Source organism: Homarus americanus, unplaced genomic scaffold, assembly GCF_018991925.1.
Source record: "Homarus americanus isolate GMGI-L3 unplaced genomic scaffold, GMGI_Hamer_2.0 scaffold32583, whole genome shotgun sequence".
Lineage (NCBI taxonomy): Eukaryota > Metazoa > Arthropoda > Malacostraca > Decapoda > Nephropidae > Homarus > Homarus americanus.
The window spans coordinates 22,045,459-22,070,921 of NW_024713129.1; the positions used below are offsets into that span (position 1 = coordinate 22,045,459).

The window sequence follows — 25,463 nt, forward strand, 5'->3', positions numbered from 1 at the left end:
CCTACTCCTCACTCTACCCCACCCACCCTATCACCACTCCACCTATCCCCACTCCACCTAACACCACTCCACTCTACCTCACCCATCCTATCCCCACCTCATCCCACTCTGCCCCATCACATCCCACTCCTACCCATCTCACTCCACTCCACCTCACTCCACTCCACCTCACTCCACTCCACCTCACTCCTACCCACCTCACTCCACTCCACTCCACCTGTGGTTAAAACTTTTCCTGGGGACATTTGGGTGAGCTAACAAAGAACATTGGCCGAGTATTAGGTTAAGCAAGACCACGACTGAATATAGACGCTACTGTTGTCTCTTTGTTTGTGTATGTTTGTATCTTGTTTATATTTTCTTGTCTCTTGTTTGTGTGTGTGTGTGTGTGTGTTTGTTTTTGTTTGTTTATTTGTTTGTCTCTTGTTTGTGTGTGTTTGTATCTTGTTTGTGTGTGTGTGTGTGTTTGTTTTTGTTTGTGTATTTGTTTGTCTCTTGTTTGTGTGTGCTTTTGACTCTTGTGGGTCTCTTGTTTGTGTGTTTGTCTATTGTGTGTGTGTGTGTGTGTGTGTGTGTGTGTGTCTTGTTTGTGGATGAGTTTGTCTCCTGTTTGTATGTGTGCGTGTACGACTGTTTCTTGTTTGTGTATGTATGTGTGTATACTATGTGTGTATGTGTGTGTTTTTTGAGGATGTATGTGTGTTAGTCAATAAGATACTACACACTCACACATCCACTTACAAGAGAGCTTTTGAGAATACACGGATAGACAGATACACACATACACACACACACACACACACACGCACACGGATAGACAGATACACACACACACACACACACACCTGAGATCTTCCCGACCTTACGAATATCTAAAACTATGAGTCCTAAGTTGACGATAGATATAAACAAGGAGTCTCCAAGCTAACGTTACTGCCAGATCAACCTTCCCTCACCTTTCCCTCTCCCTAAGCTAACGTTACTGCCAGATCAACCTTCCCTCACCCTCCCCTCCCTTCCTTTCCCTCTCCCTCCCCTTCCTTTCCCTCTCCCTACCCCCCCTTCCTTCCTCACCTCCCCCCCTCCCCCACCACGACAACTTAAATGAATTGACCCATTGTTCCTCATTCTGGGATTCTCCTTGATGTTGTGTCTGCCCAGGAGAATGATCCCAGACCTACTGTATTACCTGGTGACTTTGTGGATGGGGAGGGAAGGTAGAGAGGGAGGGAGGAAGGAAGTGGAGGGGGGGTAGGAGGGAAGAAGGGAGGGAGTTGGAAGGAGGGAGGGAAGGAGGAGGAAAGAGGATGATGTTATGTTGCTGGTGACCCGGAACCGTGGTGTGGTGGTCTCTCTCTCTCAATCTGTCTGTTCATCTTTTTGTCTCTGTTTGCCTCTCTGTCTGTCTCTCTCTGTTTTCTGTCTGGCTGTCTGTTTATTCTTTCTATTTGTCTGCCTCTGTTTGTCTCTTTTTTGTCAAACGGTCTTTCTGTTTACCTCTCTGTCTGTCTGTCTGTCTGTCTTAAGGTCTATAGTCGAGAAATTTTCTATACGACTTTTTTTAATGTTTGTAATTTATCAAAAATTTGGATCAGAATTCACACACACACACACACACACACACACACACACACACACACACACACACACACACACACACACACACACACACTAAACTCCGGCAATAATCAAGAGAAGCAACATATACCTCACCTGTCAGTAGTGTCAGTCACCCTCACGACCCAACTTTTCATTCGCTCATTTAAAACGACAAATTCCTAATTGAAGTGGAAGTGAAAACCATTACTCAAGCACCGAGCAAAAACATCCAGCGGGTCATTAATGGCTGGCACTTGATACCTGGCACTTGATACCTGGCACTTGGCACTGTTCACTCATTTAGTTCCTCTACTTCACTTCACATTAACTTATGATTTTGTAGGAGCTTGTATGAGACCACGTTAAACTCTCCACCTGTCTGAGTGTGATTACGTCAGGTGTGAAGCAGTCAGTAGCGGAAATGAATCGGTACGAGGGAAGGTTTTGTGTGTGTGTGTGTGTGTGTGTGTGTGTGTGTGTGTGTTTTGCTAATGAAACACGGAATAGGAAGGTGCTTGCTGACGCCACGCCCATCAGCTGATTTGTACTTTGTTTACATCTGACGTCACGGCCATCAGCTGATTTGTACTTTGTTTACATCTGACGTCACGGCCATCAGCTGATCTGCAATCTATTGATATTATGACGTCATGCTCAAAAGATGTGTCGTAGTACCCTCATAATTTAATCATATTTCTCGTGAACTTTGCCTCCTACAATATCAACAAAGAAAATAATACTTCTATCTGTATTAATCAGTGTATGAGGCGTGAATGTATATATACACAGTTTCATACACCCAGTATATTACACTATAGTCTCTTCTATCAAGTACAACTACACCTTCACATCCAACACATTTCTCAACTCTCACGTGCTGTTTGTTCATAGTTATTTCTTCGTTCTCAGTGGGGTTGGGGGGGAGGGACGTTACCTACCAAGGCTCTCATGACACTCACTCCCGATAACAATAATATTTATACACTGATTTCAGAATTTGCTTACACCGCAAACATTCATGAAACTCAAGATCTGTAGGATTTCATGACGCCATTGAGGATATAGACACTATTTATCGTCTTCACCGTGACTTCGATACTTCACATTCGCGCGTTTTTTTGTTTATATAAATGATTTCTAACCTCCCCCGGCGTTAACTAGTCGTGATTATAAAGTTTACATGCGTCGTCCTGGGAAGAATTTTGATTATCTGTCATAGAATCAATGTTTTCATGGCCTCCACAACCTTCATGAGCCCAGAGCACCCCCCCCCCATGAGACAGTCTCCCTCTCCTCTTTCCCCTCCCCTCACCACTTCCCCCTATCCCATTCCGTTTCCCCTTCCCCCATCCCCTCTCCCACCTCACACCTCCCAACGCCTCAGTGAAATATCAACCTGTAAATTCCTCCTATCAGAACACGGCACGATGGTTTGGACGCCAGCCAGGTGACCTCTGGTGGTTTAACATTCTTTTCATCAGTTTTCGAATCGGTGGACGAGGGGCACAATTATGATGTGGTATATCTCGACTTTAGCAAAGCCTTCGACAGAGTCCCCCACGAAAAACTAATAAGAAAGGTAGAAGCACATGGCATTAAAGGTAATATTCTAATATGGATTAGGGCGTGGTTACAGGACAGGAAACAGCGAGTGAGCATTAACGGCACTAAATCCCATTGGAGCAACGTCACTAGTGAAGTTTCCCAAGGCTCGGTACTTGGATCATTATTATTTATTATATACATAAACGACATAGATATCGGCATAGACAGCAACATAAGTAAATTTGCCGATGACACTAAAATAGGACGTGTAATTAAATCTGACGAGGACTCAGCAAAACTACAGGAAGATCTAAACAAATTTTTCGAATGGTCTAAAAAATGGCAGATGAAATTCAATGTGGACAAATGTAAAGTACTCAGTATAGGAGATATAAACAGGGAAACCAGATACCAGATGAACAACGATGTCATTGTGAAATCAGACTGCGAGAGAGATTTAGGAGTAATGATAAGTAGGAATCTTAAGCCAAGTAAACAATGTGTTTTTGCTCGTAACAAGGCTAATAAAGTACTTGGGTTCATACAAAGGAGTGTTAGTCACAAGACGAGCGAGGTCATCTTAAGATTATATCTTGCTCTTGTGAGACCACACCTGGATTACGCAGTTCAGTTATGGTCACCGTATTACAGAATGGATATAGAATCCTTGGAAAGAATCCAGAGGAGAATGTCAAGACTAATCCCGGGCATTAGGAACCTTGAGTATAGAGACAGGTTAAAGCATCTTAATTTGCACTCTCTCGAGAGACGTAGAGCGAGGGGCGACCTGATAGAGGTGTATAAGTGGAAGTCAGGGCTAAACAAAGGGGACATTACAAAGGTACTCAAACTATCCAACCAGGAGCGAACTCGTAACAATGGTTTTAAATTAGACAAATTTAGATTTTGGCGCAAAATAGGTAAACACTGGTTTCGAAACAGAGTGGTGGATGAATGGAACAAGTTACCAAATATCATCATTAACTAGAATACGCTGGATGGCTTCAAACATAGGTTGGATGCTTATATGAGCGATAGGGGTTGGGTGTAAATGGGACTGCCCAGTATGGGCCAATAGGCCTGCTGCAGTTTCCTCCATTCTTATGTTCTCATGTTAACAGATCATGGGTCACCCAAGGTCAAATACAAGTGTGGTGGAGGGAGGTGAGGTCAGCCCAGGTCAAATACAAGTGTGGTGGAGGGAGATGAGGTCAGCCCAGGTCAAATACAGGTGTGGTGGAGGGAGGTCAGGTCAGCTCAGGTCAAATACACGTGTGGTTTAGGAGGGTCATGTCAGCCCAGGTCAACGACAGGGTGTTGTGGAGGGAGGTCAGGTCAGCCCAGGTCTTTTCATTGGGTCATAGTTATCATGTTACTGACGTTTATGTTCACAGACACATTATTAACGTCTCCTGTACACATATAACCACAGTATATACACACACACACACACACACACACACACACACACACACACAGGGTACAAAACACAGACCTCCCTCGTGCCATCTCTATCTCCCGCTGGTGACTCCTTAACACAAGTGGAGCCCAACACACCCAACAAAACAGCGACATTGTAACAAAAACTTGAACAAAACTTCGTCGATAAACACAACAGTTGGCCTCAGATTCTTTGGGATTCTCTGTAATTTTACCCTGTAGCCGAGAACGTGAGAAAACTCTATAATTGGCCTATTAAAGCTACGAACAAAAATAGGATGGTTGACAAAATTGAGACTATTTTTGTTTTGGGATTTTCTTATACGGTGGCCACCTCTAGTTTGGGCGGCCATTATAGGTAATTAAGGTAAATAAATAAGACAACTAGACGAGGAAAAGATAATTTACGATTTTTTTTTGAGAATTGTGATCTTTCATGTTCCCAGATTCTCAAAGATAATTATTTTGAATTTTCCTCGTAACTGGAGATGTAAGAACTCCTCCAATAGGTTAACTTAAGGTACAAAATGGCGGTACAATTACACTAAGACTTTAATTTAGATACGTTCACAGTTTGTTTAAAATGACAGAACACAAACACACACACACACACACACACACACACACACACACACATGTGAAGCGTGCCATATTGAGGGATATCAACTCTTTCATCACCTTCGTTCACATGGACGCGGAGGGGGCGTTGCCTTCTTCTGTCAAGATGACCTACGCCCGTCACGCCTGGATGTTCAAGTCCCAGCAGATGTGGAGGCATTATGGGTACGTGTTGTGCCACGGGCCCACCCACGCCACACTGCTTCCATCATAATCTGTGTGGCATACCATCCGCCTCGCTCACCCACCAGAGACACTCTTATCAATCACCTCATTACCACCTCAGAGTTAGGTACCCATGTGCCAAGTTAGTATTATGTGGGGATTATAACGAAATTGACACCACTGATATCCAGGACCAGCTGTCACTATCACAAGTTGTGACTTCCCCACACACGGTCAAAATACCCTTGACCTTATCTTAACTGACTTAGCGGACCAGTACCAACCACCTCAACCAATGCCTCCTATCGGGTGTAGCACACACCTATCAGTGCTCTGGTCCCCAGCTGCCACTCCCACTCAAGTACAGAGACCCTACATCAAGACCTACAGGCCGATTACTGACTCTGCAGTGCGTCTCTTCGGGCAGTGGATAGTTCACCATCCCTGGACTGAAGTACTTAGCGTGGATGACGTGGACACCAAATGGATAAATTATACCAACACCACCACGGAAGCTCACCACCACTTCTTCCCCGAGAAGTCCGTCAGATCTCACCCAGCTGACTTGCCCTGGATCACACCTCGGATCAAAAGACTTATGCAACAGAGAGACAGAGCCTTTTATCTCAATGACCACAACCGCTACAGGTCCCTTCGCAACCGAGTCATCCGCGAAATACGCACTGCAAAGAAGTCTCACTACCCAACCAAATTGCAACACCTGAAGCAGACCAACATCAGTCAATGGTATGGTAAGCTTAAAGAACTCTGTGGACTAAACAATAAGACACACCCCCTCCCCTTCCTTAGCCATCTCACTAATGTTGACGCAGCTGAGCAATCAAATAACCATTTCGCTACTATATGCCAGACGCTCCCCACGGCTTGACACAACCACTCTCCCTACTTACCTACCAGCCCCCCTTCCCACTGACTTAGTAGAAGAATTTGAAGTAGCAAAACGTCTGGACAAACTGAAGTTAAAACGCTCCACCACCCCCATTGACTTACCAATGAAACTCTTCAAGGAGTTCTCCCCAGAGCTCTGCTCCAGGTGTGGTTGAACCAGGGCAGCTGAAAGACAATCTAAGTCTAACGTACATTCACCTCAAGGCCGAAGTGTGCATACGCATCTGCGTAGGTGTTCAGGATTCTGTAGGTCGCGTTCAGTGTGAACGACAAGGTGAGGTTTAGTATTGGAAGATGCCGACACCTATGTTCCTGCCTAGAGTTGTCTTATGTTAAAAGATCCTTCATCCGGAACTCGATGTCCACCCAACTGACTAAATTGGCACGAGTAAGGAAGGCTGCCAAGAAAAATGGAAAGAGAGTTGGTGCCAGTACACATCCCTTTAACCACCGTTTGGATGGGGAAGAACTCCGACTGGGTGCCATTGCGCAGGACGCTCCGAGACCCCCTGTTGGTCTAGCCTGGGCCCACGAGGCACCCAGTTACCGTGTGTTGCTACGAGGAGGCACAGCAGGAGTCTTGATGGTGAGGAGGCTGTGTACTGGCAGGGGAAAACTTATGCAAGTTGCTTCCCTGTTTGCCACGAGGGCTAGCCAGCGGCGGCTGATGGCGAGAGGAGGAAGCAGTGCTTGCATCTTAACACTGCATAATGCTGCCATACTAGACGTGTTACACCACCATGTGTGCACCACACACACACACACACACACACACCAACTTAAAATCCCGACGGTGTAACTAATCTAAAATCCTAAAATTCTATGACAAAAACATTATATCGAACCTTAAAAATCCTTAACTTCCATAAGAAAAATCTCTAACTTTAAATCATAAAATCCCAGTTATCGCCTCGGTATGTCCCTTAGAAACTGAAATCCCCTTTCTACACACTCTCTAATTTAAAAAAAACCCAAATCCGAGAAAAAATCCTTTACCTGACCTAAAATCCCATGACTTCTTTGTTACCTAAACTTTAAATCCCAAAGTCCAGTAATATTAACAATCACTAACCCCAACCCTACTGTACCGTCACTAAACCCTTCCCTAAAGTGACCCAACAAAATTAAAAAATTCTCCGCACCTCCACAAAAAAATAGAAATAAATAAAATAAATAAATAGAATAAATAGAAAATTAATAAATAAAATAAATAAATAAATAAATAAATAAATAATAAATAAAATATATAGAAAATGAATAAAAAATAACAATAAACAAATAATAAATAAATAAATACAATAAAAAAAGAGAGAGAAAAATTAAACCAAAACAAAATAAAAATAATTCTCATTAAGTTTGTAATTCTCACAAGATCTTAAGAATCTGGACCAGGGAAGTAAAAATTTTCACTAACCCAATTACGGTAATCATAGAGAAGTCGGGTAGAGAGAGAGAGACAGAGAGAGAGAGAGAGAGAGAGAGAGAGACCCTAGTACCCTCACACTGTACCAATTGTCTCTCGGAACTTTTACTTCACGCGGACGGAGCAAAACTTACACGCTTCTTGTAAGAGTTGGGGAGATAAAGAGATTTTTTTAACGTGAGACATTCTCTTAGGGCGATTAAGAGATGGTGGAGATTTAATCACCAGGGAGTGTCAGGTGTGTGTGTGTGTGTGTGTGTCAAGTGTGTGGGCGTATCAGGTGTGTGAGTGTGTGTGTCAAGTGTGTGGCCGTGTCAGGTGTGTGAGTGTGTGTGTCAAGTGTGTGACCGTGTCAGGTGTGTGAGTGTGTGTGTCAAGTGTGTGACCGTGTCAGGTGTGTGAGTGTGTGTGTCAAGTGTGTGACCGTGTCAGGTGTGTGAGTGTGTGTGTCAAGTGTGTGGCTGTGTCAGGTGTGTGAGTGGGTGTGTGTCATGTGTGTGGCTGGCCAGGTGTGTGAGTGGGTGTGTGTCAAGTGTGTGGCTGTGTCAGGTGTGTGTGAGTGTGTGTGTCAAGTGTGTGGGCTGTGTCAGGTGTGTGTGTGTGTGTGTGTGTGTGTGTGTGTGTGTGTGTGTGTCAAGTGTGTGGCCGTGTCAGGTGTGTGAGTGGGGTGTCATGTGTGGGTGTGTCAAGTGTGTGGCCGTGTCAGGTGTGTGAGTGTGTATCAAGTGTGTGGCCGTGTCAGGTGTGTGAGTGTGTGTCAAGTGTGTGGGCGTGTCAGGTGTGTGTGTGTGTGTGTGTGTCAAATGTGTGTGAGTGCGTATCAGGTGTGTGTGTGTGTCAAGTGTGTGGCCGTGTCAGGTGTGTGAGTGTGTATCAAGTGTGTGGCCGTGTCAGGTGTGTGAATATGTCGAATGTGTAAGTGTGTGTCAGATGTGCGAGTGTGTGTCAGGTGCGTGAGTGTGGGTCAGGTGTGTGAATGTATTAGGAGTGTGTGTGTGTGTGGTTAGGTTAGGGAAACGACTCCTTCCTCCTCTGATTACCTCTACCACCCTCACTACACACTCTGTGTCAAGTGTGTGGGCGTGTCAGGTGTGTGTGTGTGTGTGTGTGTCAAATGTGTGTGAGTGCGTATCAGGTGTGTGTGTGTGTCAAGTGTGTGGCCGTGTCAGGTGTGTGAGTGTGTATCAAGTGTGTGGCCGTGTCAGGTGTGTGAATATGTCGAATGTGTAAGTGTGTGTCAGATGTGCGAGTGTGTGTCAGGTGCGTGAGTGTGGGTCAGGTGTGTGAATGTATTAGGAGTGTGTGTGTGTGTGGTTAGGTTAGGGAAACGACTCCTTCCTCCTCTGATTACCTCTACCACCCTCACTACACACTCTCCACCAACACACTCTACACCACCACACTCCACCCTACCTTCACCCACCCCACACACACTACCCCACACCACACTCCACCCACCACACACACTCTACACCACCACACTCCACCCTACCTTCACCCACCACACACACTCTACACCACCGCACTCTACCTGTACACACCATCGTCACCCCACCCTCCATTCTCTCAAAACAAATGTTCTTTTGATATGAAAATTAATTAAAGCTCTTCATTAGTGTTGGATCTACATAAAAAAAAATACCTCCTCAGTATTAAGGTCAGTTAGTGAATGTACGTAGTCAGGCTGTTATAAATGGTGATTTGAGGTGGAGCGATGACTGACTGTGTTAACCTCTGACCTGTGATGATATGAATGGGTTTTTGGTTAATGATGTAGTTGAGACAAGCTAGATCTAGACCGAGTTCTGACTGTACTAGACCCCGAGCCCTGACATCTGAGACCGAGACCGATAAGATTCGAGATCTAGACCGAGTTCTGACTGTCCTAGACCCCGAGCCCTGACATCTGAGACCGAGACCCACTTCCAAAAAAAAAATCATAGGAAAAAAGTCCTAGGAAAAATCACGGAAAAATTCAGAATAAAATCACAGGAAAAAAAAAAGTTCAAAGAAAAAAACATGAAAAAAAAGCCACCTAGGAAAAAAAAGTCACAACACTATTTACACCTACTGCCATGGAGACTATTGACTATAATCCTCGCGTTTCAAACATATCACCTACAGTTACTTCATGCATACCAAGCAAGTCACTCACAAAACCAAGTCGTGGTGGAAATGTGAAAAAAAAAAAAGATCCAGTGGTCGCTGTCGAGGCCATATGACTACAAACTATAATATTTCTTGTATAAATATAACCAATAATGTTATGGTATATTGTGTTGTTGATCTGTGGAAGTTAAGTACTGTCAAATAACAAAAGTCTTAAAATGACAATGGTTTTATTATTTCCTTGTCAGAGGTATTAAGGTTAAAATGTGATCTTTTTCCTATGAGTTTACTTCCGTTCATCAATACAGTACAGACAGTATGGTACAGACAGTATGGTTACAGACAGTATGGTACAGACAGTATGGTACAGACAGTATGGTTACAGACAAGACTTGAGGGGTGACCACCCCGTCCTTCAACACATTCCTGCGCTAGGCTTTTTCCCTGAGAGAGAGAGAGAGAGAGAGAGAGAGAGAGAGAGAGAGAGAGAGAGAGGGGGGGGGGAGCAAACCACTTACAACTGGCCTCTTAACTTCCTCACAGCCTGCAGGCAAGACTGAAATAGGGGAGGAAGAGAGGAAGGGAGAGAGAGGTGGAGAGAAGGAAGAGAAGAGAGAGAGGTAAGGGGTAGAAGTGAAGAGGGAGGGTGAGAGATGGAGGGAGAGGGACGTAGGGAAGGAAAGAGAGAGAGAGAGAGGAAGGAAGGAAGCAGGAGTAAGGAGGGACTAGGGAAGTGTGAGAGAGAAGGAGGAGAAGGAGAGAGTAAAGGAGGGACGGGGGAGACAGAGAGAAGGCTGATGATAATGACTTTGTTGACAATTAGGTTGTGGGTGACCAAGTCGGTACCTTTGGCGTAGCTGACGAAGGTGAAAGCCAGTGAAGTCGTTCCTCAAGGCTGTGGGAGGGTGACCGAGGTCTTTGTATTACCGAACTACTGGGAATAAAATTAAGATAAAAAGACTGTCTTGTTACCCCTGGGAATAAAACACTGCTCTTGATTTAATTTAAGTAAGTTAATAAGGATATAGTTAAATACATAGATTAATAAATACGTAAATGGCACAATAAATCAACAAAACTTAAAGGTGAATAAGATAAAAAAGCAGATAAATAAAATAAAAACAAATGTAACTTCTTCACGAGAAAAACAAGAAAACAAAAAATGGTTGGACAGCACTTTGTCACTCGCATTGCTCGATAGAATGTTATAAATAGTAATACTTATGTTTCCCTTACAACCTGGATGATTATGCTTATATAATTTTTTTTCTACCCTTTCTTGTTCTTGTTCTTGTCCTTAATATTATTTTTATTACTACTACTACTACTGCAACTATTCTTATTATCACTGAAACTTAATATTTTACGAATTTATTTTGAAATCTTTATTACTGATGTATTGCTGCGGTGAAACCTGGTTTTTATTATTAAATTTATGTACAGTATTTTGATTATAGTGTAGTGGACGTCTCCCCTACAAACTGCGTAGCTGCAGGCCACCTGCGACGCCTTCCCTAGCAACCAAACTAGCGTGCCTTCCACCAGATGCCGCAGTATCCTAGCAACGGAGCCAAAGACCGGTTACTTCTCGGGTTTTCCCAACGTGACTCATAGATGACTCACGGCTGCTGGGTATATAAGCTCTGTCTCTCCATTGAGATTCATTCTGGCCATTCTTCCTGAACAAGCAACACCTCCTCCTCTGCCGCTGCCTGGCGGTCCTCGCTCCCGCCGGCGAGCATGGCGACCCACCAGCTGTCCTTCTCTGAGCGTCCTCACCAACCAGCTCTCTCATTCTGCTCTCGGTTCCTGAACACGCAACACCTCCTCCAGCAAGCCCCTCGCTGTCCAGCTTTCATTCAACCTGGAGGCCAGCAACAGGCAACATCTTCTCTAACGAAGCTCCTGCACATCTACCTCCTTCAACACGCTACTCACCGAACGTCTCTACTGAGCAGCTCCTCACCACACGGCACCTCCAGCACCAGACTGTCTATCATATAACTCATATTATATAAGAAAACCACCTTAGAGTTTCCATCCATCCTGAGTGCTAGACAACATTATACCACGATACCCCTACAAATGGTGACCCCCGGAGATTCGCACTCACACAGGATGGAGGAGAAACTGATCACGCTCCCAGTCTTCAAGCAGCATAGAAGACTGGCTTATCCACAAAGAAGCAGCTCTGCTACTCTAAGCAGACACCAGCTCCTCTTCCTGCCCCAAGCACCACATCCTACCGACCCCAGCACACCCGTCCTGCCTTAGACGCCGACCCCAGCCCAGCAGTAACCCCTGCCGCCCCTGACGCGGCCTCTGTTCCTGAGTGCGGACCCATACACACCCTCTTTTCTCCCTCAGGTACTCCCTGCTAATGTCCTGCACCCTGCTGCTGTCGTGGACCCAGCTGCTGTCACGAGCCCTCATCCGCTTCTGCTGACGCAGCCCCTGCTCCTGAACCAGGCCCACACACACCCCAGCAGGCGCATCTGACGACCCTGTACCTGTCGTGAGGGAAGCACAACATTCATCGCCTCCACACACCCTTTTCCTACCTCTCTCTTCCCACAGATAGTATGTATATTGACAGTTGTATTCAGCGACCGGCTCATTCACGCCATCGCCGTTGTCTCACATGAGGCATGCACCGCCCGTTCTGCCCCACATGTGCTAAGCAACTCTACAGACAACAAGTCTCCTACACCGCCTGGAGGGAAGGGGGAGTATTGTAGTGGACGTCTCCCCTACAAACTGCGTAGCTGCAGGCCACCTGCGACGCCTTCCCTAGCAACCAAACTAGGTGCCTTCCACCAGATGCCGCAGTATCCTAGCAACGGAGCCAAAGACCGGTTACTTCTCGGGTTTTCCCAACGTGACTCATAGATGACTCACGGCTGCTGGGTATATAAGCTCTGTCTCTCCATTGAAATTCATTCTGGCCATTCTTCCTGAACAAGCAACACCTCCTCCTCCGCCGCTGCCTGGCGGTCCTCGCTCCCGCAGGCGAGCATGGCGACCCACCAGCTGTCCTTCTCTGAGCGTCCTCACCAACCAGCTCTCTCATTCTGCTCTCGGTTCCTGAACACGCAACACCTCCTCCAGCAAGCTCCTCGCTGTCCAGCTTTCATTCAACCTGGAGGCCAGCAACAGGCAACATCTTCTCTAACGAAGCTCCTGCACATCTACTTCCTTCAACACGCTACTCACCGAACGTCTCTACTGAGCAGCTCCTCACCACACGGCACCTCCAGCACCAGACTGTCTACCATATAACTCATATTATATAAGAAAACCACCTTAGAGTTTCCATCCATCCTGAGTGCTAGACAACGTTATACCACGATACCCCACAATAGAATATTTAACTTTGAGGACAAATGGCGAATCTAGAGTCAAAATTATTTTATATTTGTGATTCTTAAATTTGTATTTTATCTCTGAGTTTATATTTTGGATTTTTTGCCTAGGGTATTATTGAACTTCTATATTTTGCTGTTATTATAATCTGTAGGATCTTTACATTCTGTCAAATTTTCGGACATTTATACGGCAGATACTTTTAGAAAATAGTATATAAGCAACGGTGTTTCAACAGGTTCCACCAATATATCACAAGGACTCGTAAATTACAGCAAACGACAAAGTTTTCTGAGAGAAAATATGATCACCAATATCTTTCTTACATCCAATTAAATTTCCAGCCATAAACTACTTTTGTAAAACACTGAATTATCAAGCTACTCCTTAACAGGTTCCAACAATATATCACCAGGACTCGTAAATCAAATCAGACAACGAAGTCTTTACAAATAATCATAACCTATCTTCCCAAACATTCTATTCATATTTAGTAAAAAACAAAAACTCCAAAAACAATAGATACTCTTAGAAAATGCTAAATAAACAAGTACGCCTCAATAAGTTCCAGCAATATATCACCAGGACTCATAAATCACAAGCAGCCGACAAAACTAAAGTGAGAAGACCGACCGCTACCGAGCCATTGTTGGAACTGCGACTTTCATTAATTTTCACAGTGTAGAAATATCACCAAGAGGTAAAAATATATTATGTGTGGAACAATGGGGGCCAGTTTTCATCAAGTTACTAAGAGAGAGAGAGAGAGATAGAGAGAGTGATAGAGAGAAAGAGAGCAAGAGAGAGAATGAGGCGCTAAAGGTCATAACCCACATGACATCAGTTCCACCATCAGCGGGAGAGATGACATAGGCGGCGAACGAGAAGATAATTCCTCTTACTGAGAGATAGTGAGATATAAAGGAGAGACAGGGAAAATATACTGCAAAGACGTGGGTGAGAGAGAGATAGAGAGAGAGGAACACGGATTAAGGTGATTACAATACCCTCACACGAACACATGGAGCAAAACACGAAAGAATGCGTAAGACAATAACAGAGAAACAAGAAGAAGAAGAGACAGGAGGAGGAGAATAACTCGTGTTGAGGAGATAGTGGTGAGAGACACAGAGAGACAATACGCTGAGTTGAGGACGCCGGTTGTGATGCAGTGGACGACGGGAACTGATAGCTGCCTCAGGTGATAGCTAGACCTTCTCCCCTTCCTTCTTCCTCCTCCTTCTTCCTTCTTCCTCCTCCTTCTTCCTCCTCCTTCTTCCTTCTCCTTCTTCCTTCTTCCTCCTCCTTCTTCCTTTTACTTTCTTCCTCTTCTTCTCCCCCTCTCCTTCTTTCCTTCTCCTCATACATCTTCCTTCTTCTGACCTCTCACCCTCCTTCCTCCTCCTTCATCTTCCTCTCCTTCACTCCCACCATTTTATTTTCTCTTTTCATCCCCCCTCTTCCTTCCTTCCCTGCTCCCTCTTTCTTCCTCCTCCTCATTCATCCTCTCTCTTCCATCCCTCCATCCTACCACTTCTCTTCTTCCCCCTCCTTCATTCTCGCTCCTTCCCTCCTCCTCTTTCCACTGTGCTCCCTCTTCCTTCTTCTCTCTCTTCCTTCTCCTTCCATTCTTCCTCCTCCCCTTCCCACCTCAGAGTCATTAACACATCTCTCTCTCTCTCACCACTCACCACCTCACACCACCACCACCACCACCACTCACCACCACCACCACCACTCACTCACTCACCACCACTCACCACCACTCACCACTCACTCACCACCACCACTCACCACCACCACCACCACCACCACTCTCTCTCTCTCACTCCACCACTCACTCTCTCGTGATTACGCCTTATGTTGATTGGGTTTTAATTGACGATACTTAAGACAGGTTTATATGGATATACCAAATGTTTGTTTAAAAAAGACAGAACACACACACACACACACGCACACACACACACACACACACACACACAGGCACACGCACACGCACACACACACACACACGCACACGAATATATTTCAGACACAGGGACATCACCAGTCATCCCGGGCTCGAAAAAGATTCCTATGAAGATTGGTTTATGGTTGAGTGGTCTGGTGGCGGATATTAGACGCTAGTGTTACAGGCAAATTGCTCTCACTCCTCGATATGTCCCTCCCACTCACTCCTTCCCACTCACTCCCTTCCACTCACTTTCTCACTCCCTTCCACTCACTCCCTCCCACTCACCTCCACCACCCTCCACTCACTCCCTCCACCACTCCTTTCACTCCACTCCTTCCAGCACTCACTCCCTTCCACTCACTCCCTCCCACTCACTCTCTCATTCCCTCCCACTCACTCCATCCATCCATTGCTCTCACTCTCTCCCTGCCTCTTATTTCCCTCCATCCTTTTCTCTCTCTCCTATCTCCCCCCCTCCATCCATCCATCCATCCATTCATCCCCAGTCCATCCCTCCCTCCCTCCCTCCCTCCTCCTCCCCTCCGTCCATCCGTCCATCCGTCCATCCATTCTATCACGCTTCTTGCTGCCAACATAGTTTGTATGTGATGGCCATGGGCGTCCGCAGGGAGGGGCAAGGGGGGGCATTTGCCCCCCCCTGGAAAATAAAAAATTTGAAAAAATTACATGGAAAATACAAAATGAATAAAATAACATAAACATTTCTCAACAGTTCATTCAGTTAGAGCAGGTTACTACTCTTGGAACAGGAATTGGAGCCGTCGGGGATCTCTTCCGAAATTGTCAATGATGTCTTCACACTTCACACGTCGAATTCAGGATAACATTGCCCCCCCTGCATTTTTTTCTGCGGACGCCCATGGTGATGGAATAGATAAACATGAATTTTAAAGAATGAAAATAAAAATAATCCAAATGAATAAACAAATAAATAAAATATTGTAATATGTGGAGGCCCCCAGATTGTGGAGGCCCCTGGGCAGCTGCTCACTTTGCCCACTCCTGAATCCGGCCCTGTTCCACTTTGCTTCCCTCTTTCTTCCTCCCCTCTCTCTTCTCATACCTCTCTACCTACTCCATCATTTCCTCTCCTCCCCTCCCTAATCTCTGCCCCTCCTTCCCAGACAGTCATCCACACAGTCACCTCAAACAATTATCTCAACTTAATATATAATTATCGTATAAAAACAGCAGAGAGAGAGAGAGAGAGAGAGAGAGAGATGTTTTAACATAACTCTCTGAGTTTAACTTTGTTACCCAAAATGCACCACATGGTGAGTTATGACCTTTTAAGCTGAGGTAAATAGCTTTGAGTAAATGGCCTGAGTATTGATACACTGTAATACACCCGAGAAAGATGACAGAAGTGCCAATCATCATCCATCCATCCATCCATATATATATATATATATATATATATATATATATATATATATATATATATATATATATATATATATATATATATATATATATATATATATATATATATATATATATATACACACACTCAGTGTATGGTGGAGATGTAAGAGTGGTGATGCAGGCGAAGGTAGTAACATCATCCCCTCACCTTTACCTCACTTCCTCCCCAAATTCCAATCAACTGCAGGTATAGGTGTTCCCACTAGGCTGCTGGATCACGTGGTCTTCACGGCGCGCGGCCCTCACAGCCTGGAGGGTGAATGGCCTCGTGTAGAAGGTTCATAAGAGGAGAATTTTCCCCTGGTGACCGCTGAGCAGAGTTACGGGCCCGTTGCTCCTGCTGGAGGCCAAATGGACCCCAGACCAATCAGGCTTCAGCATATAATCTGACGTAGTGTAAATGAATTTGTTGCTATTAAACTTGAGGGAGTAGATTGGATAACACTCGTTTCTCGAACCGATGGTCTTCGGTTCGAGCTTCGCGACCTGTCACTAAGTGGGGAGCTCCCGGTCGACCCAGAAGGAAAACGTTCCCTAACTTTACCGCTGGGGAAGTGAAGGTTGAGACAGTGCATTGTCGGATACACTGCCTCCTTGTGTGTGTGTGTGTTCCTCCTAGTCGTCACACCAAAACACACCCAGATGGAGCATGGCAACCCAGCACCTCCCCGGAGGGTGTGTGAGTGAGGTAAGGCAGCGTCACCCTCCACAACCCAGCAATATACAACCTCTCTCCCCGCCCACTCTACCTACCAACGGAAATTGCATATATTTTCTTTCTCCTCGCCCGTACACCGAGGGAGCTGGAGGACCTTGGTGTAAAGGGAGCCGGGAGCCCCCCCACCCCCCGGACACATGGATGATTCTAGACATTATCTGGGACACATGGACGCTAATGGACACATTAAATACCTCCTCTACTCTTTCCAGAACGACTAATAGTGGCGATGGCCGATGGTTATATTGGTCCCAGTCCCAATGGGTCCCCAGTCCTAATGGGTCCCAATGCTAGTGGGCCCCAGTCCTAATGGTTCCCAGTCCTAGTGGACCACAGTCCTAATGGGTCCCAGTGCTAGTGGGCCCCAGTCCTAATGGGTCCCCAGTCCTAATGGGTCCCCAGTCCTAATGGGTCCCAGTGCTAGTGGGCCCCAGTCCTAATGGGTATTCAACACAAAATAAGTATACATAACGTGTACATAGACGTGACTGAGGGCGCCACTGTGAGAACAAGACTAACTCATCAAAGTCAAAGGCGATGATCTATTGGCCCGAGCGAGAGCGGGTTGTAGGGATGGTTGTTATAGTCAATATTGTGCTATAGTTGGTCATACGTATAATACTGCACAATGGGCCGCAGTCATGTTATTACGTTAAGGCCAAAAAACGATTGGAACCCATTAAAACTGGGGCCTATTATGATTAGATCCTATGAAGCCTGAAACCCATCAGACTGAAGTGTTGAGACGGTCACTACTCCTCCAGCGACCTCGTCCTCGTGAGGGTCGAGTGATAGTGTTGTCAAGTGTGAGGTGATGTACCTTGACTGTGTGTCGTCTTACTGTGAGGGATGATGGTGGTGATGGTGGTGCTTTCTCTGTCTGTCTGTGTGTGTCACTAGTTTTCTCTTTATTGGCAATTCTTCTTTTTTTCTTCTGTTTCTCATTAGCTCAGTTAATTTCTCAATGTCAACACGATACCGTCAAGAATGATTACGGGTTCTCCTTCTTCCTCGTCATCCTCCCAACCATCACCATTACCACCATTCACCATTATCACTCCAACCACCTCACCATCACCACCCCCTCCTCCCGACCACCACCATCTTTGATGTCTCGGCACCTCACAAAAACAGTCTCAGCGAAAATTCTAATTCCTAGCTACACGAGACTGTGGGTGTGTGTCCTCACGTCACGCTGAGTCTAATGACGGAAGATAAAAACAGGAAGAGCTGAGTAAACAATCCTCCCCTCCCAGGATCAAAGATGGGGAAGCTCTTAGCAAATATTCAATTAATTCCTCCCCTATTTTCTTACGTGGAGTATTATTGGTGTTTCTTAATGATCTCCTTCTCGTTTCTCTTTCCCACTGACTTAATTTTATTTTATTTTTTATTTTTTGGGGGGTTTATCCCTTCCTCGTCGTTTACTTTGTGTGTTTCATCGTATTCTAATAGTTTACTGAGTTCGTGTATAGGGGAGTCCGGTTTATTTTAGGGAAAATTCTTTTAGTTACCCCCATCATATTGTTGGTTTTCCTTTACAAACTCCAAATTAACCCAAACATTTATACTCTTTTGAAATAATATAGTTATACAATAAATTACATATAGAAGCCTTTTAAAGTGTGTTTGATATGGCGGGAATATGAGTGAGGGATGATACATTATTGGAACATTTTGTGCGGGGAAAAGTTGGACTAGTATTGTAATATTTATTTTTGGTCATAAGTTCATACCAATTACAGTTAATAATATTTTCTAATATTTAAACTTGAGGTAAGTTTAACAAGAAGTTATGTTGAGTTATATAAACCTCTGAAACTTACATATGAGAAAAAATAAAATAAAATAAGTATGGTAATAGTAAAATAAAAACTCTGGACTTGTGTATAGTGTAGCTTGTTGAGAAAAAAAAATCTAAATTATTAAGAAAATCCGTTGAAAATAGAAGTGGCAAAAAACTATTGTTGCTCTACACACTATTTTATTATATTAAAAATTTATTCTCCATATACTGTACAGTTAACTTGTTTATACTGACGACCTCGCGGGCTGTACAGGCTGACACCAATAATAAACATTTGTGTGTGTGTGTGTGTGTGTGTGTGTGTGTGTGTGTCCTGATTACCCAGCAGGTCCCTCAGGTATCCCCCACCCTTGGAGGAGGTAGCTACTGCCACCAAACAGATGAAAACAACAAAGCCTCAGGGGTTGATGGAATCCCAGCTGAGGTGTATAAAGCAGGAGGACCTCTGCTTACCAGCTGTCTCCACTCTCTCCTGGAGAATATATGGGAAAAGGAGGAAATCCCTCAAGCTCTTAAAGAGGCTTCCATTTTCAATATTTATAAGAATAAGGGAGACCGGCCAGACTGTGGCAAATACCCCGGGATCTCGCTGCTCTCCGTAGCTGGCCCGAGTCCTCCTAAACAGACTTGTTCCTGAGGCGGAAAACTTCCTCCCAAAATCTCAATGTGGCTTTAGACCATCACGTGGCACCACTGACATGATCTTTGCTACCCTTCAGATACAAGAAAAGTGCAGAGAACAGCATCGTGACCCGTACAAAGCTTTCATCGACCTAACCAAGATCTTCGACTCGGTTAACAGGGAAGCCCTCTGGTGGATCCTCAGCCGTTTTGGCTGCCCACCAAAATTCATCGCCATTGTGAGGCAACTCCACGATGGCATGAACGGCAGTGTCCTGCACAATGGCACCCAGTCTGAGTTCTTCCCCATCCCAACGGTGGTTAAAAAGGGATGTGTACTCTCACCAACTCTCGTTTCCATTTTCTTGCCTGCCTTCCTTACTCGTGCCAGTGCCAATTTAGTCGGCGGGGTGGACATCGAGTACCGGATGAAGAATCTTTTCAACATAAGACGACTCTAGGCAGGAACATAGTTGTCGGAAATTTCCATTACTGAACTTCAGTTTGCTGACGACCTCACTCTTGTCGCTCACACTGAACGCGACCTACAGGAGATCCTGAACACCTACACAGATGCGTATGCACACTTCGGCCTAGAGGTGAATGTACATAACACTCAGATTCTCTTTCAGCCTGCCCCTGGTTCATCCACACCTGCACCATCCACCCAGCTTAACGGTACTACCCTCTCTAATGTTACCCACTTTCAGTATCTCGGCTCCCACCTGTCCACCACTACTGATATCGATGAAGAGATTCAACATGAATCAGATGTGCATCTCAATCCTTTGGTAGACTCCGAAACCGTGTCTTCAGTTGTAGGGAACTGAAATTATCTATAAAGTTACACGTATATTGAGCAGTGGTCCTCCCCACCCTGCTATATGGCAGCGAGACATGGGTCACATACAGTACAGGAGGCACCTCAAGGCACTTGAAATCTTTCACCAACATAGTTTACGTTACATCCTCCGACTTTGCTGGGAAGACAAGAGAACAAATGCCAGTATTCTTGCTGACACCAACTGTAGGAGCATCGAGGCTACCATTATCCATGAACAACTACGTTGGACTGGCCATGTTACCTGCATGGACGACAGTAGACTGCCAAAGCAGCTACCTTACAGTCACCTAACAAATAGTAAACGTAACGCTGGCGGGCAACTGAAAGGGTATAAGGATAGTCTTAAGACAAACCTGAAAAAGTGCCAAATCAATCCCCTCACCTGGGAGACGATTACTCCACACCATAACGCTTGGAGGAGCACCACACGAGAAGGTGTTCATACTTTCGAGTTAGCCTGAATGTATACCGAGGCAGACAAGGGCCAACGCCGGAAAAACGCTGCAGCCGCCCCTCCCGCACTAGATGTAGCTCCCCAAATGTGCAACATCTGTGAACGACCCTGCCGGTCCCGTATCGGCCTCTTTAGTCACCTCAGAACTTACCAACCTAGGTAACATCCTTAATAACTCATATCATTGTATTATAGCTGAACGATCGTCATACTCGATTCCGAGTGACAGCAAAGTAGTAGTAGTAGTGTGTGTGTGTGTTCCAGGCAGCAGTTCAAGTGTTCATCATTACAGCGTGTCTTCCATCACCTTCCTCCCGCAACTCTTACACTCCGCTACACCAGACTGAATTACGGAACAAAAAAAAAAAGTAGAGCTTTTCTGAGCAGACTGATTACTCTGAACGTTTTTGTGACTGTGCAAGAAAGAGCGTGTGTGTGTGTGTGTGTGTGTGTGTGTGTGTGTGTGTGTAGCAGGATGTGCATGTATGAAGTTTTCCGTTGATAGTTATTTTAACTCCCGTGACCTTGACCTTTGATCTCCGTGACCTTGAAATATAACCCCCGTAGCCATAACCTTTGACCCCATACGCATACCCTTCAACCTCGACCGATCATTATAAGCCGAGATAAGCTACTAGAGATGACCCTCAGCCACCAGCTCTGTCAGTCTGAAGGCCATAGCTCAAAGGGCTTGGTAACTAGACCATGGACAAACGGACCTACTCGGTGATTTCCTTCAACATAGACATATATTAATGAGCTGTCACATTAAAAGAGTCCGTCATAACACAGAGGTAGATGAGCTTAGTCTTTTGAGTATGAAGAGAGACAAACAAGAAGCAAACAAATTAAACATATGAAACAAGCAAAACAATCATCATCATCATCATCATCATCATCATCATCATCATCATCATCATCGTTTTATGGCCATTTTTCAATCACACCTGAGTTGGTTAGCTGTGATTACCTGATGGCAGCTCTTGGGGAAGACCAGAACGAGATGCCCTTCCTCCCTCCTCTCCTCCCTCCTTCCCTCCTCCCTCCTTTCCTCCCTCCCTCCCTCCCTCCCCCCCCTCTCCCCGTACTATACCCAGATACTGTACCAGCCTAGAATATGCAGCGGAGACCAGGGGATGGGCACAGCAGTGGAGACCAGGGGATGGGCACAGCAGCGGAGACCAGGGGATGGGCACAGCAGCGGAGACCAGGACTGGGTACAGCAGCGGAGACCAGGGGATGGGCACAGCAGCGGAGACCAGGATGGGCAGCACAGCAGCAGAGACCAGGGGATGGAGTACAGCAGCGGAGACCTTCAGGGATGGAGCACAGCAGAGACCAGGATGGGCACAGCAGCGGAACCAGGGATGGGCACAGCAGCAGAGACCAGGGGATGGGCACAGCGGAGACCAGGGGATGGGCACAGCAGTGGAGACCAGGGGATGGGCACAGCAGCGGAGACCAGGGGATGGGCACAGCAGCGGAGACCAGGGGATGGGTACAGCAGCAGGAGACCAGGGGATAGGCACAGCAGCGGAGACCAGGGATGGAGCACAGCGGCGGAGACCAGGATGCAGGCTGGCAGCGAGGAGGATGGGCATGCAGCGGAGACCAGGGGATGGGCAGCAGTGGAAACCAGGGGATGGGCACAGGCCGGAGACCAGGGGATGGGCACGGCAGGAGACAGGATGGGCAGGCAGGGAGACCAGGGGATGGGCTGGCAGCGGAGACCAGGGGATGGGCACAGCAGGAGACCAGGGATGGGACAGCAGCGGAGACCAGGGATGGGCACGGCAGCAGGACAGGGGATGGGCACAGCAGCGGAGACCAGGGGATGGGCAGTGTGGAGACCAGGGTGGTACAGCAGAGACCAGGGATGGGCAGCAGCGGAGACCAGGGATGGGCACAGCAGCGGGGACCAGGGGATGGGCACAGCAGCGAGACCAGGATGGGCAGCGGAACCAGGGATGGGCACGGCAGCGGAGACCAGGGATGGGCGGAGACAGATGGGCGCAGCGGGACAGGAGGGCAGGAGGGACCAGGATGCGGCGAGGGATGGCGGGGGACAGGATGGCAGGCAGGAAGGATGGGCACAGCAGTGGAGACCAGGGGATGGGTACAGCAGGAGACCAGGGGATGGGCACGGCAGCGGAGACCAGGGATGGGCACAGCAGCGGAGACCAGGGATGGGCACAGCGCGGACAGGGATGGGCACAGCGGGGGGATGGGCACAGCAGCGGAGACCAGGGATGGGCCGCGGAGACCAGGGATGGGCACAGCAGCGGAGACCAGGGATGGGCACAGCAGCAGGAGACAAGGAATAGCTGGATGACCCATTACCAAGATACACGTAGTAAACAATGACCTCCAGCCTACAAAACAAAAACCAAACAAAAGCAAACACAACAAAACAAGAACAAACAAAATATATAAAAGAAGTAAAAACAAACAAAAAAAACATGACTTTTATTTCCTCCCTCAAAAAATGACCTTCAACGAACATATCTTCACTTTTTTTTTTTTTTAAATTCAAGATATCACTTTTTTTTGGCCCCGAAGTTAGAAAGTAAATCTTGATCAAACTTTTCAAACACAAACGCACTTTCTTTACTTTCTTCTGACGAGTGAATAAAAACATACAATTTTTTTTGGAGGACGAAAACTTGTCAGGCTAACTTTTGATCGGTTTTACGAGTACAGACTGGGTGGGGTCAAAGTGTAGTAGACAGGCTGGTGTGGGATGAAGCCTGACCAACTCTACCACACACACACACAACACAGTATAACTTCCTCGTGTCTTCCCGGGTAGTACCTTCTTGGGGTGTTGACTAGAGAGTGTAAGGGTGTAGGGTGTTAAGGAAGGGTGTAGGGTGTTAAGGAAGGGTGTGGGGTGTTAAGGATGGGTGTGGGTGTTGGGGGAGGGGTGTAGGGTGTTAAGGAAGGGTGTAGGGTGTTAAGGAGGTGTAGGGTGTTAGGGAAGGGTGTAGGGTGTTAAGGAAGGGTGTAGGGTGTTAGGAAGTGTAGGTGTTAGGAAGGGTGTAGGGTGTTAGGAAGGGTGTAGGGTGTTAGGATGGGTGTAGGGGTGTTAGGAGGGGTGTAGGGTGTTAAGAAGGGTGTAGGGTGTTAGGAGGGTGTAGGGTGTTAGGAAGGGGTGTAGGGTGTTGAAGGGTGTAGGGTGTTAAGGAGGGTGTAGGGTGTTAAGGAAGGGTGTAGGGTGTTAGGAAGGGGTGTAGGGTGTTAGGATGGGTGTAGGGTGTTAGGAGGGGTGTGGGGTGTTGGGGATGGGTGTGGGGTGTTGGGATGGGTGTAGGGTGTTGGGAGGGGGTGTAGGGTGTTAAGGAAGGGGTGTTAGGGTGTTAAGGAAGGGTGTGGTGTTAGGATGGGTGTAGGGTGGGAGGGGTGTAGGGTGTTAGGATGGGTGTGGGGTGTCAGGGTGGGTGTAGGGTGTTAAGAAGTGTGTAGGGTGTTAGGATGGGTGTAGGGTGTTAAGGGAGGGGTGTGGGTGTTAAGGAGTGTGTAGGGTGTAAGGATGGGTGTAGGGGTGTTAAGGAGGGGGTGTAGGGTGTTAAGGAAGGTGTGGGGTGTTAAGGAAGGGGTGTAGGGTGTTAAGGATGGGTGTAGGGTGTTAAGGAAGGGTGTAGGGTGTTAGGATGGGTGTAGGGTGTTAAGGAAGGGTGTGGGGTGTTGGGGATGGGTGTAGGGTGTGAGGATGGTGTTGGGGTGTTAGGAAGGTTTAGGGTGTTAAGGATGGGTGTAGGGTGTTAAGGATGGGTGTGGGGTGTCAAGGGTGGGTGTAGGGTGTAAGAAAGAAGTGTGAGGAGTGAGGGTGAAGAGGGGGTAGAGGACAGGATAGGGTGTAGACCGTAGAGAAACATGTAGAGTGTAGGGAAATAGTTAATAATATTTACACAACAACAACAACAACAACAACAACAACAACAACATCAACAGCAACAGGTGTGGTCAAGGAACCCTCACGTTAATAACACTGTCAGTTAGATCAGCAAGGCGGACGTGACCAAGTAAACACAAAGTGGAAATACTGGATCACTAAGGTCCAACCTAACCTAACCTAACCTAACCTAACCTACACATTATGTAAGTACAGGACATATTTATGACTACAACTGGTAGGGGACAGGAGGTGTCAGGGAGCTGGGGTGGCTAGTGTGAGGCGTGTTGGGGGTGGCTGGTGTGGGGGGGGCAGTGTTGGAAATAGTGGGGGAGGTGAGGAAGGTGGTTGGGAGATAAGAGGTGTAGGGGGGGTTTATGTTAATTTTGTATCATCATCGTCATTATTATTATTATTATTATTATTATTATTATTATCACTTGTTACTTTGTTATGAACTTTATTGTCTAGCAGTGTTAACGACAAACGCATTATTGACCGAACAGAATAATGTAGACTAGAGTGCCAGTGTCAATGGCGTGGCACTCGTGAC

General features: G+C 46.3%; 1 protein-coding gene across 1 annotated transcript; it reads left to right on the forward strand.

Moving 5' to 3' along the window:
- The first annotated feature begins 22,154 nt into the window (after positions 1-22,154).
- On the forward strand, positions 22,155-23,342 carry LOC121870449 (glutenin, high molecular weight subunit DX5-like). Its single transcript, XM_042372275.1, has one exon. It carries the CDS (start codon positions 22,155-22,157, stop codon positions 23,340-23,342), a length of 1,188 nt encoding a protein of 395 aa, XP_042228209.1.
- Positions 23,343-25,463: the final 2,121 nt, after the last annotated feature.